At 40.6% G+C, this 18,698-nt stretch overlaps 1 protein-coding gene across 2 annotated transcripts in view; it reads left to right on the top strand.

Annotated features, from left to right (window-relative positions):
• Positions 1-18,698, top strand: part of ENOX1 (ecto-NOX disulfide-thiol exchanger 1) — a 356,320-nt gene that overhangs the window by 214,761 nt on the left and 122,861 nt on the right. For both annotated transcript variants that reach the window (XM_084226361.1, XM_084226360.1), the window contains exons 4-5: positions 5,966-6,100; positions 6,970-7,107. In XM_084226361.1, the coding sequence (XP_084082487.1) occupies positions 6,091-6,100; positions 6,970-7,107 (148 nt within the window). In that variant the 5' untranslated portion in view covers positions 5,966-6,090. The remainder of the gene's footprint in view (positions 1-5,965; positions 6,101-6,969; positions 7,108-18,698) is intronic.

Below are 18,698 nucleotides of genomic sequence, written 5' to 3'. Positions count from 1 at the left end.
TTGCAAGCCATCTTGGCAGGGTGAAAAACAGAGATGCAATCATCAATTCACAACAGTGTTTTGTGTTCAAGGAATAATCAGACCTGTTTTTATCAAGGCTGTGCTGCATTGCTAGCCAGCAATATGGCTTTTTTTTTCCTGTTCCAGATGATTTTGGAACTGCATATGCTTTTTCAGTACGTTAGCTGGACTTCTATAATGCTTTGCTTAATGTGCCTCCAGATTCTGTTATTTATAGACTTCAGCATAATCAGACCGCAGCTGCTAAAATACATGCAAAACAAAAAGCACATTTGTAACCTGTTAAGGCTTTGCTCTGAGATGCCAGTGAAGTCAGGGATTTACCATGAAATATTACCAAGTGACCTTTCAAGGAGCATCACCAGAGAATACCTGTTTATCTTGGAGACCTCTGTTTTATTTTTGTTTCTCTGTTGAAATCTTGCAGTGTTCTGCTTTCCAGCGAAAGTCTGGCCTTTGTGTGTACCATGTGTTATCTTCAAGATGTGCTGGGACAGTGGATTTAAGTAATGCAGCATCTCAAATGAGTAGTTCTTCCAGAAAATATGTTTCGTAAAAATTGCCTTTGTTGAATATAGTGGGAAACTGTAAATATATTGTGATTTTTCTCTAAGTTGTTTTAGTCCCATCAGTATGGACATGATTTACTTGCTAACTGTGAAAATTGGTGGAAAGGATCCCTTGCAATCATGGGAAAACCTACATATTTGGTTTACACAGTTAAAAGTGAAAGGTCTTAATGCACCAGCACATATTTTATGAGTTTATAAGATGACAATGTATGTTTTTAGTGGCATAATACAGAATGAACAAAGGTGTTTTAAATCATTCATAAGACAAAAAATGGGAATGATTATGTGAGTGAACACAAAACCAGAGCTCTTATTTAGGCACTAAGGGAGCTTATCTTCCCTAGCTTGTGCCTAATGAAGCTGTTTTCTTAAGGAAAGTGCTGGTTCCTGCAGAATTAATCTTTGCTTTCAAAGGCCTCCTGTAAGAGGGAGATGTGGCAGAAAAATCCATGTAAGCAGGGTGACTCTGGAGATGCTGGAAACCAGCTGGTCTTTGCAGAGAGAGCTGCAGGGAGATGAAGCATACAGTAGATGCATAGGTTAGGATCCCCTCCCAAAAAAAAAAGATTTTGCTCCAAAAAAGCTTTGGTACCTGATGTAATATTTTACTTGCTGTAGTAAATGTGTTTTTGCAAATTGTTGCAAGAAATGTGTTTTCCTTCAATTTGTTTTGAATTTCTGAATTTAGGTGACATTTTCTAGATGTTAACATACCATTAACCATGCACAATAATGCCTCTTCTTGTAACACTGCATATGCAATAATATCAAAAATATTTTTAAAATCCATCTTAGAAATCACATTGGAGATTTTTTTTTTTCATGTAGCCCAGGAGGATGGCTATGGCACAAAAATATCATTTTCATTGTTGCTAGTCCCATCTTTCTTCATCATCATGAGATGGTCAGAAAGAAATGAACAGTGACTTACAGTGTATCCTTGTCTAGCTTTTCTTTCTATTTTCCCTTCTTTTCTGGGAGTCCTGTATGCAGCTGGAGAAACAAAATCACTGGGAAGAATCAGTACAAAACACTTGATGTATTTTAGAAGACAGCTGGAGGTAGCCTGATAAATGACCTGTACTTTGGCAGGTCAGGTGGAGTGTGACCAACCTATTGACCACTGTCCTATGAATCACAGTGAATAGTAACAAACACTTTGAAATTGCCATTCTTTTAAGAACTGGAAAACTTGCCTAGATGTAGCAGTTCACAAGATTCCACATTGCTCCTTTCCATCTGTGTTTCCTCAAGAATCAGCACCAATAGCATTTAATGACTTTGTGACTTGTACTCCCAGGTTTCAAAAGGTTGATGACATCAGTTTTTTCCTTGAAGGATTTAGTGGTCACAAAAATTAGACAAAGAGCTGAAATGACTGAAGGTCACTCAGCAGGTCAGTGTCAGAGCTGGGCAGAGAACCCCCTCCTTGCATCCCAGAGCTGGCTGCTGACCCGGGCACTCCACAGAGCCTCGTTACAGTGCTGCATTTAATCAGCTTCACTCTGTGCTGTAACTCATTGTGGTGTTATGGATATCTAAAGGGTAGGATTTTAACTTCACAATCTGCTGTTATTGAATTAGTTTTATGTTGTGTTAATTTCTTTGTCTCATGGCATTCATTGCCTGTGATAATTGATGCACAATATATAACCGACTTCTGTATTCATTTGGGTAACTGCATTTAATTGCCTGGTATAAAATATGTGCACTAAGTACAATCTGCTATGACTGCTATGACTGAGAAGTGCTCATTGGTATGGACTTAAGGGTGCTTTATCTTCCTGACAATCTGTCTGAGGGAAGTCTAAATGTCTCCTGCAATTCACCATCCAAGGACTGGTACTTGCATCATGTCTGCAAAAAGAGGGACCACCAAAAAAGTATAATGTGAAATTGCTTTAAAAAATGTTTGGAATCAAAATTTTGTTAATCAGAAGTTCTCAAATCAGGAAGATTTTGTTAATGTCCCTGCCTCTCCCAAACATCAAGGAATAGCAGGGCCCAGAATATTTTACACATTTTCTCCTGTAAATCAGAATTATGGTTTTATTTGCTTCTGAACTTACTCCTCTGGAGTAGAGCTACCCCCATGCACAAGTGTTTATAAAAACAGATTTCTTTTACATATATCTTCAGGTCATTAATGCCCAGAGAAGTATTAGTGAATTGTAAATCAGGAATGCTCTCTAAAGGTGTGATGTCAGTGAAATGGTGTTGGTTAATGCCTGCTCAGGTTACACAAGATCCCTGCATAAGCTTACACTTTCTTGCCTGTTTAACCAGTAACAGTGATTCAATCTGTTATTAAGAAAGCAAGAATCTTTGCTAGCAGATGTATTTCTAGTCAAACTCAGGATCTTGCTTTTTTACATGACTTAGACAGTGGGTTTGTTTGTTTTCCTTGCTTGTTTTATTTCCAGTGTCATGAAGGGTATAATAGTTCACCATCTCAGCTGCACAAAGAAATGCTGAAATTTGCCCATAGCTGATTTTATTTTAAGCATTAATAAAACCTTCTCTATACAAATTTTCAGAAGTTTTTAAACAAAAGCTAATGTTTGAGTCTAAATCAGGTATGTAATGCCTGTGGGACTATTTTAGCCATATTATGTTGCTCTGTCTTAATGTAACCACTGAGTTGTCACTAGAAGGGATGTTCACAATTAGTATTTTTCTTTTTAAAAGAGCAAGTTTCTACAGTCTGTGTCCTTCAGGATGGAGCATTAGTTCTGCCTACAGCTTACTGCAAATTATTCAGCGTTCATAGGTTCGTTTATGCTTGTTATTCAGCTCTCTTCCACTGACAAAATAGCCTGCAGCAGTTCTTGGTTAGATAGAACTAGTTCCACTTTAGGCTCCTCACGTTCTCTTTTATGGCTTTTCCCCTGGTTCACCCTGCACTGTATCCAGGTGCTTTTGATGAAACAGTAGACCTGGTGGTCAGAGAGAAAGCAAAGCTGCCCAGAGCCAGGGTGGGCTACGGGAGTGTGTTTTGAGCAAAGACTTCCTTGGCATATTGGGCAGAGCTGGTGGTACAGCACACCATAAGTTTCACCAATTCAGCCTACTGAATATGCTTTCGTTCATATTCATGGAGTTACATTCTTCTTCCTCTGCAAGGATTTTAACAAATATTTGTAAATAATTCATGAAAGTATACCAAAATTTGTAATATGTGAACATGTCAGAAGGAAAACACCAAAAAGTCATTCCCAGTAGACTGAGGTCTGGTCCTGCATTTCTGGCAGAACTGGGGCAACAGGCATGTGGGCTTGGGCAGGAGAGTCTGTAGCATTCAGCAGCAGAGCTGCCACCTGGTACATACTTCACCAGACCCTAAAACGTGGGCTAGGGGGATGGCAGAGAGAGTCCAACACCCATTTTCTTCCTCTTATCCCAGCAATCCATGCCTATCTCAGATGCCTTTGCCCCAAAACCATGGGGCAGTACCTCCTTCCTCCCCATTAGCCGTGGTGATGCTTTATGGGGACGAGCAAGTGGCACACAGCAAGGTATGAAGACGCATTTCATCACTGTTGGTTTTGAAGTGCTCCTTTCTTCATCAAGGCAACAAGGCTGCTGGTCAGGGGAAGAGGTGAACCACTCTCTCATCTGGGCTATTCAGCATATATTTGTAAATTGGGATTGATTTGGCAGTGATTCATAAAGAGCAAGGAGGGCTGTACTGAGTAAGAAATAACTTATTGACAGGGAATAATTCAGCCAGCTCTAACCTCAAAACAGATGTTTGTGGTCAGAAGTTTATAGCCTCAGTGGAAAGGGCTAAGTACAAGCTTAAAGAGCTGAACAGGAGACACCCAGTTCTTACAAACTTAACATAAATCTTGGCTGCCTTGCCTTATGTTAGTCACATTCCCTGCAGAGGGCTTCCATTCAGTGTTTGTTTGCTATTTATAGATGTTATTTAAAAGCTAATTTTATGACAAAAATATTGTATGTTATGTATAATGAATAGTGGAGATCAAATAAGAATTGGAATTGCAAATTCAAATATTAAGGGTTGATAAATATTGACTTTTAAGTAGACACACTGTAGATTTGAACAAAATGCTTTTTAGCCTAGTGTATTGGTTATTTGTAAATTACAACATACAAAAAATGTATACCATTGTCTGAGCCTGACTCTTCACTTTTACAGCCATTGATTTTGTCATGTTCCTATGAAATGATGTGTACAGTGTCTTGGAACTAAAACATAAAACTTTCTGGCTCGTATTTCATGCACATGAAATGAAAAAAAGAAAAGTGTGGGAGGTACTAAGCTAAAATGTAGTGTAATTATGTTAATTGTATCTTTTCTAAAGATGAGTCCTTAGGGTCTGCATGTTGGAAACCTCCTAATTATGGTCTTTCAAGTAGTTTCTTAAAGTCAGCACAGCTATTCTAGGGCTGAACAAGCCACCAAGATTCACCTGCACAGTCCTAATACTGAACACTTGTAAGCTTCTGGTTGGCTGCTGGCCCCTGGTACCCAACACCCTGGATCAGACCCCTTCGGCTACTGGACAGCCAAGAAAAATGAACGTGGCCCTCCATAACCCACAGTCCCATGTACCTGGTGCACAAAGAGTAGCTTGGGCTTGTGTATGTGATCATCCCCAGCCCAGGGTTTTCTGCCCCTGCTGGGAACTCACAGAATTTGCTCACACCTCTTACCTGTCACCTGTTCAGCCTCCTGTCCAATGAGCAATGTGCTAACGTGGTGAGCCTCCCAAGCAACGACAGCAACAGCAAGAAGTTGCCCTTATGTAAAATTCAAGGCCTGACAGATACCTGATGAGAGCAATGTGTTTTAGCTAGAAACAGATACTGCACTTTTGCTTTGAGTTAAGTAACTTCTGTGAGCCAAGGGTGCAGTGTTAGTTAAGGAGCAGGCATCTTCCTCAGCTTTGTTAGGTTTTCTTTGCCACATCTCTGCAGGCTCCATTCTGTAAGTCATTGCATAGTATTTTCTTTCCTCTTTCCATCTCAGAACAGACGACTATTTCCTTGAAACTTGCAACACCAGTTAATTGTTAACAGTTTAAAAAAAAAAATCATATTCATCCCTTAATATGTTCTTCCAGCCGATGCCTTCATGCTGAGGAGGCTGTGTAGCTGCTGATAAGACCTAATTGTGAAGGGCTTTTTAGTGGTCTGACAGGTTCATACGTGGTACTGTTTGTTCAGCAGGCGAGGAGGAGCGTTTGCTGGAATGCCTCTGTGGAGGCTGTGAAATGTGTGCACAGAGGCTGGGGCTGGTGATCCGGAGGGAGTGGGCAGGAGCTTCGAGTGCCTCCCAGAGAGGTCGGTCTGTTGCTGCATTCTGACTCTGGCACTTGGAGTAATTTCCATCTTTTCTCTTTCAGAGCCTAATGAGCTGTGCGAGGGCCCTGTGCTTGGTGATATCCCATCTCAAGATGCTGCTAATACAGTAGCTAATTATTCCTAACTGAAGAAGTCGAACAGAAGAAAAAGGATCCAGGGAAAAGCAATGGCTGCCGGTAAATATCTCAGGTCTGCAAAGGCTGTAAGAAAATAACTGGAAGGAGCTGGTTTCAGGTGTGACTGGGGAGGGGAGAAGCAAAAATGTATGATCACATCTTGTGTCTGGTGTTTCAGTATCAAGTGTATTCAGTTTTCAGTTAAGGTGCCATCCCTTAACTACCCCACCCACTCTGCCCCATCAAAGGAAGATCCATAGGCGGACTCAGTCTATTTTGACCATACTAAAGATATTTCTCTTTTGGTTTAAAACCAAAACTTTGGTATTCGCTATAGTGAATGGATTTTTTTTGATCTCTTTTTAGTTAGGGAATAATGTATTCTTAAATCTTTTACAAAATAAAAAATTGCACCTTATAGAAAACAGTTCTTTCCTTGGGGTGTGTTTGGTTCTCACAGATTTCAGGCAAGTTCCACAACTATTTATGTATCATTAAGTTCTATCAGAGTATTGCAGAGCAATATATTCAGGTTGGGAGAGGCCTCAGAAAGTCTCTGATCCAACCTCCTGTTCAAAGCAGGGTCAGAGATAGGGTCGGACCAGATGTTCAAGGCTTTATGAAGTTGAGTCTTGAAAGGTGCCAGGGATGGTGACTGCACAGCCTGTTCTACTTCTTGACTATCCTCATGGTGAAACAGTTTTCTCTTTTCCTTGCACCATTTACATCTGTTGAATGTTTCCAAGGTCTTTATGCTCTATTATACAATACCAAGAACTATAATCAATGATCTAAAGGTGAATCATAATTAAGAAACAAAACAAACCCAAAATAAACAGTGGTTGTTATACCCCATTCTCACAGAAAGATTTGGTTAAATATTGTGGTTCATTGGCTTTTCTACTTACAGCATGTTTACTTTCTTGCAGCAGCTGATGGTTTGGGAAGTATAGCTATAGATACAACGCAGCTTAACATGTCAGTCACTGATCCCACAGCTTGGGCTACAGCTATGAATAATTTGGGGATGGTTCCAGTAGGACTAGCAGGACAACAGCTTGTGACAGGTAAGGTTTTTCTTTTTTTAAAACCAATGCTTGCGCCAGTCGTGAATTCTTCCTGTCCTTTGAAAAATATATGGAATGTTTTCTGAGGATATTATATTTTTATGTTCTGAAAACATCACCTATGATTAATATTGCATACTGTGTATTAGTCTCTTCTTGTAGTAGGTATGTAATCCATATTATATTTTAACCTTGTGAAAAACTAAAACTCTTAGGGGAAATTGAACAGCTAAACCATCAATCTTTATGCTGGGTCAAGACTAGGAGGCAAATCATGTAAGAGGAACATTTGTTTTTGTTTCTCTGTTCAAGCAGGATGTCTTGAGGTTCTGCCAAGGAATACCCTGGGCTGAGAACTCATGACTGGAGATTTTGGAGTTGTGTTAATTGGGCAGAAAATCATGGAGCCTGTCCAGTTCATATGCTCAGTTGATATTAGTGAAGTGAAGCTTTCCTGTCAGGTGTGTGCTTATTTACTTTCTGACTGGTTCCATAAAATTGAATGTCAAGAGATTGTTCTTTTTAGACCTTGTCATTTACTTCCCAGTCACAGTTTGGGAGAGTGTTGCAAGGGATCACTTATTGTAATATCCACAAAAACATTATTTTGAAACCAGCAATATTTTACAGATAAAACTGGACATAGCAGACTTTGTTGTCAACAGCAGAGGCCCAATTAGTTGGAAATATTAAAACTTCTTTGCTCCTGTGATGTAGAGAAGAATTATTTATATATGGGTGGATGCCCTGTCGACACAAGCCACATGCTAGGCATATGACAGACTCCCTCTAGAATCTGCTCTGCCACTTCAGCTTAAGAAGAGCCGTGTAATATCTGTATCAGAGCAGCATCCTGTCATGTCTGCACCTTTCCACGTAGACGTGGATGCAGTGAGCCAGGTCATGATGTAAATCACTCTGCTTGCCTCACCAGGGATGCCTGATGATTAATTTTGGCCAAATATGCCCCCTCCTGACACTGGGAACTGAGTGGAGCTGTGCCAGTTCACAGCTGACGGTCTGGCTCCGAATTACCTGTTTTACAGGCTGGTACACTAAGCTGCAAGAAAGCTGATTTATAACGAATCAGTCTCAAGCAGAGAGCTGAGCTGGTGGAGGCTGTGAACTGATTGGTGATCTCTGGCTTTAACCCCATGCTCCTGATTAAAAGAAACAAGCAAAGCCATCCACTCCTTGGGATCCAATTCTCCTCAATGCTTCCGTCAACGACCTGGATGCAGAAGCTGAGTCCACACTAACTTTACTGATGATACGAAATATAAAGAGAAGCTGCTGATTCTCTAGTGGGTAGATTGGCCTAACAGGGAGTCTGGATAGATTACAGGGCTGGCCAATCACCAACTGCGTGATGTTTAATCAGGACAAATGCCACATTCTGCACCTGGTACTATGTAATCCTGGATGTAGGAGTGGACTGGGAGAGAGGAGGCTGGAATGCAGCCCTGCAGAAAGAATCTGCAGTTTTGTTGATGAGAAACTCAGAATTAGTGAATAATGTGTCCTAGTGGCCAAAAGGGCCAACCTGGGTTGCATTAGGCCTGATGTAACTAACCACTCAAAAGAAGCATTTATCCCACTTTTCTCAGCTTTGGTGCAGCCTCACCACGAGAGCTGTGTGTGATAAATATGAAAGTATGAGGGTGATGAGTGTGTTCAAGAGAAGGCAACAAAGATGATGAAAGGGACTAGAGGGCAAGGCTTGTGAGGAGCAGCTGTGGATACTAGGTTTGCTCAGCTTAGAGGAGAGGAGGCTGAGGAGTTGCTGTCCACAACATCCTAATGAAGCTGAGCGCAGAGGATGATGCTGATCTCTTCTCTCTGGTGTCCGGTGGTAGGATGTGAGGGAATGACTTAAAACTGCATCAGGGGATGTTCAGATTTGTTATTAGGAAGAAGTTCTTTGTGAGGGTAGTCAAGCACTGGAACAAGCTACTCAGGGATGTGGTCATGGCCTGTTGTTCAAGAAGTGTTTTGACAACACTCTTGGGTACATGCCATAATTTGTACTGTGTGAAGTTAGGAGCTGGACTTGGTCATTGCGAGTCTCTTCCAACTCAGAATATTCAATGATTCTATGTCTTGATGAGGAAATAACTTTTTTCCATTTTCCAGCGGGGATTTGCCTGCGGATGTTGTGCTCAACTTGAATGCAATTACCTCCAACCTGAAAATAGTCATATGTCAAAATCAGCCTCTGCTGCTTTCATTTATAATCATCTTAGTTGCATAGGCTGTGGAAATTTGCCCTGCCTTTTTGTCTTGCTCAATTCTGTCTCTTCAGTTTCGGTGTAAATTTTGTCCTCAGATGTGCTGTGCAATCCATCCATGGCAGCCTCATCTCAGGTGCAGTGCTTCCTCCCACAAGGGAGGATCTCCAGCATCTTATACCATTGACAGGCCCCTGCTGTGATTTCCATAATTATGTGTATCACATATTGTAAAGATGTTGTACAAGTCAGTTCATGTTTGTTCAGCATTTTCAATGTACAAAAGGTGCCATAAGTAATAAATATTAATTACTGAAGTGCTGCCTGATTTCTCTACAGGTGCTGAATAACTCCTCTCCTCTCCTCTCCTCTCCTCTCCTCTCCTCTCCTCTCCTCTCCTCTCCTCTCCTCTCCTCTCCTCTCCTCTCCTCTCCTCTCCTCTCCTCTCCTCTCCTCTCCTCTCCTCTCCTCTCCTCTCCTCTCCTCTCCTCTCCTCTCCTCTCCTCTCCTCTCCTCTCCTCTCCTCTCCTCTCCTCTCCTCTCCTCTCCTCTCCTCTCCTCTCCTCTCCTCTCCTCTCCTCTCCTCTCCTCTCCTCTCCTCTCCTCTCCTCTCCTCTCCTCTCCTCTCCTCTCCTCTCCTCTCCTCTCCTCTCCTCTCCTCTCCTCTCCTCTCCTCTCCTCTCCTCTCCTCTCCTCTCCTCTCCTCTCCTCTCCTCTCCTCTCCTCTCCTCTCCTCTCCTCTCCTCTCCTCTCCTCTCCTCTCCTCTCCTCTCCTCTCCTCTCCTCTCCTCTCCTCTCCTCTCCTCTCCTCTCCTCTCCTCTCCTCTCCTCTCCTCTCCTCTCCTCTCCTCTCCTCTCCTCTCCTCTCCTCTCCTCTCCTCTCCTCTCCTCTCCTCTCCTCTCCTCTCCTCTCCTCTCCTCTCCTCTCCTCTCCTCTCCTCTCCTCTCCTCTCCTCTCCTCTCCTCTCCTCTCCCTCTCCTCTCCTCTCCTCTCCTCTCCCTCTCCTCTCCTCTCCGTTTTAGACTCCTTTGTATTTTCAAGGTAAATAGGTGCTTTGACGCTTTCTTATATGTCCTTAAGATTCATAAGTTTTTGACACATTTTCTTTATGGCAGATCCATAATAGCAAAACTTCAGTTTGCCATAGAATTACTTATGGATTTATTTGCTCTCATATATTTACTGTATCTGCGTTCAGTGAGGATTTGCATCATTATATTCAACCAAATATCTAACTACTCCCTAGCTATTTCCAGCTTTTTCATTTTCTTGCTATTAAGCCTAGTAATGAAGTCAGCTTTGTCAGCAGTCACATACTGCTTTTGCTACTGTTACCTGTTACATTTCTCTGTGATGAAAATGACACAACCATGTCCCAGTGCTGTTTGTCCATGTTTAAAATGTTATGGGGTTTTTTGGGTTTGGTGGGGGTTTTTTGTTTCTTTTTTTGTTTGTTTGTTTTGGTTTTGGTTTTTGTTTTTGTTTTTTATTGTTGTTGTTGTTGCTGTTGTTGTTGTTTTGTTCCTAGCCTTGTTGATAGCTACGAAAGCAGTGAGTAGATTAATCTTGGAGAGACTGTGATCTTTACATAACATGCCATTGTCTGAAATGTGGTGTATGGTATTCACCTGTGTCCTGATACATGTCTTAGTCCTCTGGTCTATGAGTGCTCAAGGACTTGTGCATTCATGAACTTCCTTCCCCAAACTGATCAGTTCCTGATTGCTGTGCAGGGCATTTTCATTCTCATATGTATACAGTCCATATGAGCTACTAAATCTTAAGTTTCTCAAGACTTTTTTTCTCCCAAGCAGTTCTTAGCTTCACTGCTGTGTAACCCACTGGGATGCCTGCCTTGTAACAGTTATGCTCCCCAGTTTGCAATCTGTGAAGCTCTTGTCTAGCTCAAGACTTTGCTAAAATGACAACTAAAGCTTCCTCAACATCTGGCCAATATTCCTCTCTCAGCCTGGGATGACAGCTCTCTGATCTTGGTAACTAATCAATTTTAAGGACTGCTAACCTTTTAATACCAGTTTAGGTGATATCTGCACTCTGTTTAATTCCTTATCTCCCAGTGCTGTAAAATTGGATTTTTGATCTGGGCAAATGTCAGAACCTTTCATTTACAAAGATGGGTTCCTGTTAACAGTTAGGTAATATCTCTTGTGTGTCGACATATATTTTGCTTAAACTTATTCAGGAAGCTTACTTTTTCCATATATTTGGCTGCTGCATTGCATATACACTACTCTATGCATTTATAAATTATATATACATAATTCATACAATAAACCGTAGTTTAATAAAACATTAGTTAAAGTGTTAAAGATTAATGTGGAATAGTTATGGGTGAAAAGTATTTTCAGTCTATATTTCCCCTTTCTGCAGGTTATGCTTTCTTAAAGTGTACCTTTTAGGCTGAATTTTCTCATGGTTGCTTTTAGCCCAGAGGAAAAAAAGATCTGGTAAAGTTGAAGGAAATCTGCTAAACTGCTTTTGAATTATCCAGGCCTTAAAATTGCTGTTTTCTATGCTTTGAGACTCTGAGAAAAATGGTCAGGTGAGAGGGGAAGGTTAGTTTGTAGTTCATCTTTTTGAGAACTAAATCCTCCTTTTTGTACTCAGCAACTCTGATTCAAGCACATCTTTCAAGTGCATTCAAGTCTGCTGTTTTTTTAGATTTTAGGACTAGAAGAAATACTCAGTGACCTAAGCCAACTGAGAATGTTTTATTTTGCTTTTGCACTGGTACTTTTTAAAGGCAATTTTGACATTCCTAGATTTAGAGTTCTTGCACTTTCATTTATTTCAGCAAATGCCATCAGGCCACCTGTTTCTTAAGGGAAGATATCCTGCTGAGAAAATTATTTACTTCTCTGGTTCAGTTCAGTTCTCCTTTCACTAATTAACCAGTGCTCTGAGAAACAGGAAGCAATTTTGAGGCACTTTCCTCCAGATGACCTAAACATTTGTGAGTCAAAAATAGTGTATGTCACAAAGTTCCCCAGTAGAAATGAACCTGCAGAGTGGTACACAAGTGGTAATTCATTTAGCCTTTATGTTAAGCTCATGCCCTGTGACGCATATTTGTGCTCTTACAGAGTAAAATAACAAACCACAAGGGCAGACATCCAAGATGAAAGTTACAGGTCTGCCTGGAAGTCAAGGGTATGTCTGAAAAGGGATGCCTTCTGCTTATTTACAGAATAATTATTAAGGCACGTTGTTCCGTAGGAGTCTGGCCAATATGTCTCAGCCTCAAGATACTCAAGATACAAAATAAGATTTTCAGTGACACCCAGTTTTTGTGTTTTTCTTTCCTGAAGATAGTCTTTGACCACTTGTAGGAAATCCTAGTGAAATCAGAGACTAGGAACCTTTGAAGATTAACATCTTGCTTACCAAAGATATAGAAAAGAACACCATTTTTGTGGCTTCAGGCATGTATTTTTTAGACACTACACTTACATCAACCTTTCTGTTTTTCCATTTGTCTCTGCTTTCCCCACACACTTGTCTTTTGACCTGATTTCAGTGAAACATAGGAGCTGTCAGTTCCAATCAGGTCACCTCGCTCAGGATTGTGCTTTTGACAGGGTTGGGTACCAGATACTTCATAGGGAGAGATCCACAAGGCAAATCAGCGCTGAAGCGCCGCTCTCTCCGATGCGCTCTCCCCTTAAGAGGATAATAAATAGAATGAGGTTCCCCAAACTAGAAGTTATCTACCCAAATCAAGTCATAACTCAGGAAAACTTCATTTTTGGAAGCAATACCTGCTACAGTAAGTAGCTACAATCCTGAAACTGCAGCCCCAGACATACTTTCTGATAACAGAAAGATTTGTGAAATTTTGATCTAGAGACTCCTAAATCTTAAGACACAGGGTTGAATGTCCTTCCCAGAATTTTATTAGCTTGAGGCCTAAAAGTGGAGTCATAATATTCAGACTCTTTATCTTCAGAATGAAGACTGTAACTACAGGCAATCACTATATTCAGATTCCAGGCATGTTTTATTAATTATTGTTCACTGCAGGTCATCATATGCTGACTAAATTGTAAACATATTCCTCACTGTTCTGGTTGTGTACCATTTTTGTATTGTTAATGAAGAAAAATCAAATCAAGTAGAAAATCAAGATATATTTGATTATATTCAGCAGCTCCCCAAAGAAAGACTGTACAGATTTTAGGAAGTCAGCTGGCTGCAGCATTTTCCCAGCTCTCATGTGTATACCTCTTCTTCTGTGGCCTCTCCATTACTGAAGGCTTAGAGCCACTGGTGACCATCTGGCAGTCTCATTTCACTCTAGCCCTGCTACCCTGTTACCTATTAAAGCTTCCTTTTTCTACACTCCATTGCTTATCCACTAATCCAATGTGCTGATGAGTCCATAACTCGAAGCGTCCAAGAGAATGCCTAACAAAATACAGCTTCTCTTTCTGTAATTAACACTTAACTCCTGCCACTTCATTATAGTCTATCCACAAAAATTTTGAAGTGAGTCACTTGTATAATGAGCTGAAGATAGTCACTTTTCCAAGGAAAAAATGCTTGAGGATTTATAATTTGAGACTGAATTTTAGCACTCTCCAGATGTAAGCTTTGGTGTGCACAGGCAGCTGTTTGGGGCACTCCTCAAGCTCAGGTTACCCTGCCTGTGAAAGCTGCAGACCACAAGAGCTGAAGAGTTCAGCAGCCCCATGGCACAGTGGGTGCATTCAGTGTCTTTACCCCTGCTCTGAATGCTCTGCACTGGCTTGACATCTGGCAGTAAAAAAAGACATCAAAAGTCTTAATAAAATCCACACCTTTCCGTAGATTTTACAACCCTCTCTAGGTTACAAGGTATCTTCAGAAGGCATCTTTTCATGTCTTATGGCTTCCCAACCTATTTTATGTGCCGTGTTTTGTTAACAAGTCAGCCTATGAAATGTAGTAAGGTATGCTCAGAAAAAAACCAAAAATTCTTAATTTTATTTTAGTTCTATTCTATCTTATCATCTTCCCTATAGAAACATTTTAGTCAAGAGGAAAAGATATACCATTCAAATTATCTGAATGACCCATCAGAATAATTACACTTGTATGAAACATACTCTTAAGGATTAGCGTTGCACTTATACCCAGATAAAACTATGTATTTTTATTACCAAGACACAGGAGAACAGCAAGGGTGAGAGAGAGTAGGTACTGTGGGAATCCCAGTGTGTGGAGCCACTGGGAACGTCTCTAAAGTATTATATACTAGTGTAACAAGTAGGTTTTTTTCATTGACCTGAAAAGCGCCTGCAGAGTTAATCACACTTTCTATCATGTGAGTGTTACTCAAGGAGACTTCACTCCAGGGGACATTAAAGTGCTAGGAACAAACACAGTCAGTTTACAACAGAAAAAGGAGAGAAAGATTTGACAGCCAGAGGAAATGTGGCAGAAACTCTTGAGTGCCTTTTGACACGCTATCAGGGTTAAGTGTGCCTCTTAGGTCATTCAAGTACCTCCTCTATATTAGACCTTAATTGAGGCCAGGGATGAAGATAATGATTAAAATCTGCTCAGTGCTTGAAGAGAAATAGTACTTTTTAACATGGTATGAAGGCCTGAATGTCCCAAATAAACAAGATTCAGAGGTGAGCAGGGCCACATAGAGGGAAGAGCTAAGTGCAAAGCTTGTGTTGAATGTGGAGTGGAGGTTTATTTAGGAGTATAATATCTCCCTTTCTGCTGTTATACTTCTATCCAAGCCAGTTAACAGTTTAGGAAAACAGACTGATTACTATTTGGCATACTCTTCTTAATGGTCTCAAAATACTGAAGTAAATTTATGATGCAAGCCATATTGTTTGGATGTTTTGGCATTTTGTTTTAGGTTAAATTCCTGGCTGTTGGTAATTATACCACTAACAATCTGTTTGGCATGTTCTTATTTGATGTTACAGTAAAGTAACATGAGGAAATATTTTATTTTAGGAGAAGTTTTCCCCATCTTTTATCTTGCTTTGGAAAGCTTCCATTCCTATTATTTTCCATGTGTTTGTTTATTCTAGACCAGAAAGCCCATGAGTAACTATGAGCATCCCACTGCATTAAGTAAGCCAAGAGGCTGTTGGGAATCATTTGCTACTGACTGTTTACTTCTGTTGTAGTATAGCTTTGTCTGCAGCACTTTCCCTTCCAAGGAGCCCAGGTTTCTTGGCCAACACGGGGAGCCCAGTGTAACCTGGGTGACATACAGTTTGCTGATGGAAAAATGGAGTTATTGTGGATAGAAATCAATAGAAAAGCAGATTGATCATTTTAACTAACCAAAGGCAAGGTATGAATAGCGGGTTCCATAAATTCAGGGGTGAAAAAGGCTCGTTAATGGCAGGCTGCTCAAAGGTGAGCTGCTGAGCACAGCTGTGGTGTCTAGGTGGCAAAGGGAAGGCGATGCTGCCTGAAGCCCTCAGGCCAAAGCTGTTTACAGGTTCTGTAGATGGTCCACAGGGGATGGACACAGCTGTCCCAAGAGGACTGTTAGCTCAGTCCCTGCAGAGTGCTCTCAGGAGGGTGCAGATGGCACCACCTGGGGCAGCCCCAGAGCAAAACTTCTTGGGAGGGGTAGACTTGAATATGAATGGATCCCAAGACAGCCATCCCAGATCAAGGCTATAAAATCCTTTGTTCTTCCCTAGTCAGGCTCTCTCTTTGCCTGCCTGGGTTAGGTTGATGCTTAGAGCTTGGCCCCCAGAGAGGAAGCATGAGAAGCTTAATTTCTATGTTTTAGCTTGAGGAGAAGAACATAAGCATAGTTTCCTTTCTGCCACCTGTGCTTCAAATGCCCTTTGCTTATAGCATGAGAACTGGGTCTCACAAAGAGCCTGAAGATGCACATTCAGTTCAAGGCAGGAGTCTCTCTGTGAAATATGAGCAGAACCGATCAGTGTGGAAAAATGTCTTTTGAAGAAGAAAGTTGTGTTTCAGTTAGCCTAATCCCTGGGCATGTGAGGGAGTTTGTAACAGAATACTTCATTAATGTTGTCTTCGGTCAGATAAACAATGGATTTGCCACACCTCCTCGTGCCCTGGTGGTGACAAATGATGCTCCTGACAGCAGCTCTGAGTAATGTCTCTGTAATGGGAAGCAGCTGGCCACTGGAGTAGTTCTGTTAGTGGACATGGGGGTGAAAGATAATTAAGCTTAATACATACAATATGATCTAAGGTGCTGTAGTATAGATTTAGATTGTATTCTGCCCAAATATAAAAGTTATTCTGTTAGTGTAGCTTCAGAAATTTAATAGCTCTATTCACAAACAAGAACGGCTTTATCTGTCTTTCCTGGTTTTGCATATTTCTTATTCCATTTATTCTTTTCCTAAAAAATTATTTTCTTGGCTCTAGCAGATTTTCCTTTACAGGTAATCTCCTCCTTCTGACCACAATGCCTACACTATTTAGTAATTATTTGTTATTTCCATTCAGGAAAGGCTTAGAGATACAGAACTCTAATAAGTTAAACAATGCCTGAATCCTTAAGAGTCAATCCTGGCCCAAATTACATATGGTCTATTTTCTTTCACTTAGATAAACCAGGTAGGTAAGGGACTGTGTGGGAACAATGGGATAATACTGATTGGCATGAAAAGCAGCAGAGATTATGGAGCTTCCTGTCTGTTATGTAGATTTCTATAGGTATCTTGGCACAGCAGTAATGTGATGCTAAGTGAAAAAGCAGTTTTAACTCTTTTTGTCTGATATTCTGAGTCAGGCACTGAAGAGCAGGAAAACTATTGTGCACATTAGAAACAGGCAGTCAATTCCTACCTTCTCTTCCTCTTTGACTATGCTGCTGTGATATTTAGAGAAGGATCTGGAAAAGGGAAGGGAGAGAGCTTTGGCAGCATTTAGAGAAGACAGCACTGTGGGAAAAGGTGCAGATGTGCTTAATGTCATCTTTTTTGTAAAGATCTAGTAACACAAGCTGTGTTGCAGAAAAGAGTTGTCCAGACTACACTGAAGGAAGAGGGCAAATTGTATGCTTGTCCAACACTTTTTCTTCTTTGTGACACAACTGTATTTCAAGTGGTTCATTTCCCTAGCAATAAGTGGGGAATATTATAACTGACTGCAGTGTTAAAGTTTTACCTTATTTTGGGCTGCTTCTGTCAAATGTATTTATCCCTTCTCTTGGAAATCTCCTGTTTCAGGTCTTCATTTATACTTGGACTTGCATGACTTAGACCTTTCTAAGAATAGTCACTGAAACCTTCTTTTCTGTCCTCTTTTGGTAACAATTTTGGCACTTTAATTAAGCATGCTTCATTGAAGCATTTTTGTGAGATCGCAGATTATCTTAAACTTTATCTGCTATAATAGGCAGTACCATAAATTAATTAAGTATTCATTAAAATAGCAATAAATTCACCAAAACAAGAAGACAAGAAAAAGTTACTAGATTTTGTTGTCTGTTAATTCACACTTAATGTGTATAAACCCAAACAGTGCTGTTGTCCTTTAAGGTAATAAATGTCACAGCATCCTTTTCTTTCTTCATTGGGTTTTTAATACTTCTGTAACCTCCTAGGTCTTAGGCAAGGGCAAAGGGTTGTGGACAAAGAGAGCTCAGAAGCTGCACCTGTATTTCAGGGCTGTGTGCATGTAGCAGGGATTGGGAGGAATCTGCAGCTGAGAAGCAGAGTAGCTGATTTTAATGAACTGCTTATTATAAATATTTTGGGTTCCTTTATGTTATTAGCCAAAATTTGTAATACAAAAAGAAAATCAAGTACGAGATTTTTCTTGCTACTCACCACCCTCTGTAAAGCAAGAGTTCTCTTCCAGCTTTTCCTACATATGTTGCCTTTTAACTTTGTGTCCTTTTGTTCTGCTCTGTCTAATTACCTCAAGTAGATAATCAAGTTTGATTTTATAATAAACCATAGCTGGCTCAGGCTTGTCATGACTGATTTGTTGACTCCCAAGACTAAAGACTTTCAACCTCAAGACTAAGATCATTTCTGGCTGCAATTCAGGGTATTAATTCTGAACTTTAAAATCTAAATATGGTTTGGAACATGTGTCCTGTATTTTCCTTTCAAAAACAGAAAAAATGACTGTGTTTCTGTTGGGTTTTTTTGGGGGGGGGGGCTTTTTTGGGGGTTTTGTTTGTTTGTTTGCTTGCTTGTTTGTTTGGGGTTTTATTTTGGTTGGTTGGTTGGTTTTTTGTTTGGTTTGGGTTTTGGTTTTTTTTTTAGGGGGGGGAGGGGGGAGGTTTGTTGGTGTGTTTGAGTGGAATTTAAACTGGAACTAAGACAAAACAACCCCAAACCATCTGATTCTGCAGAAGCAGTCTTGCATGTAACCATCATTACAAA

The sequence above is a fragment of the Fringilla coelebs genome (genome assembly GCF_963513975.1).
Source record: "Fringilla coelebs genome assembly, chromosome: 2".
NCBI lineage: Eukaryota > Metazoa > Chordata > Aves > Passeriformes > Fringillidae > Fringilla > Fringilla coelebs.
The sequence above is the reverse complement of the archived record's forward strand: the minus strand, read 5'-3'. Positions and strand labels throughout refer to the sequence as shown.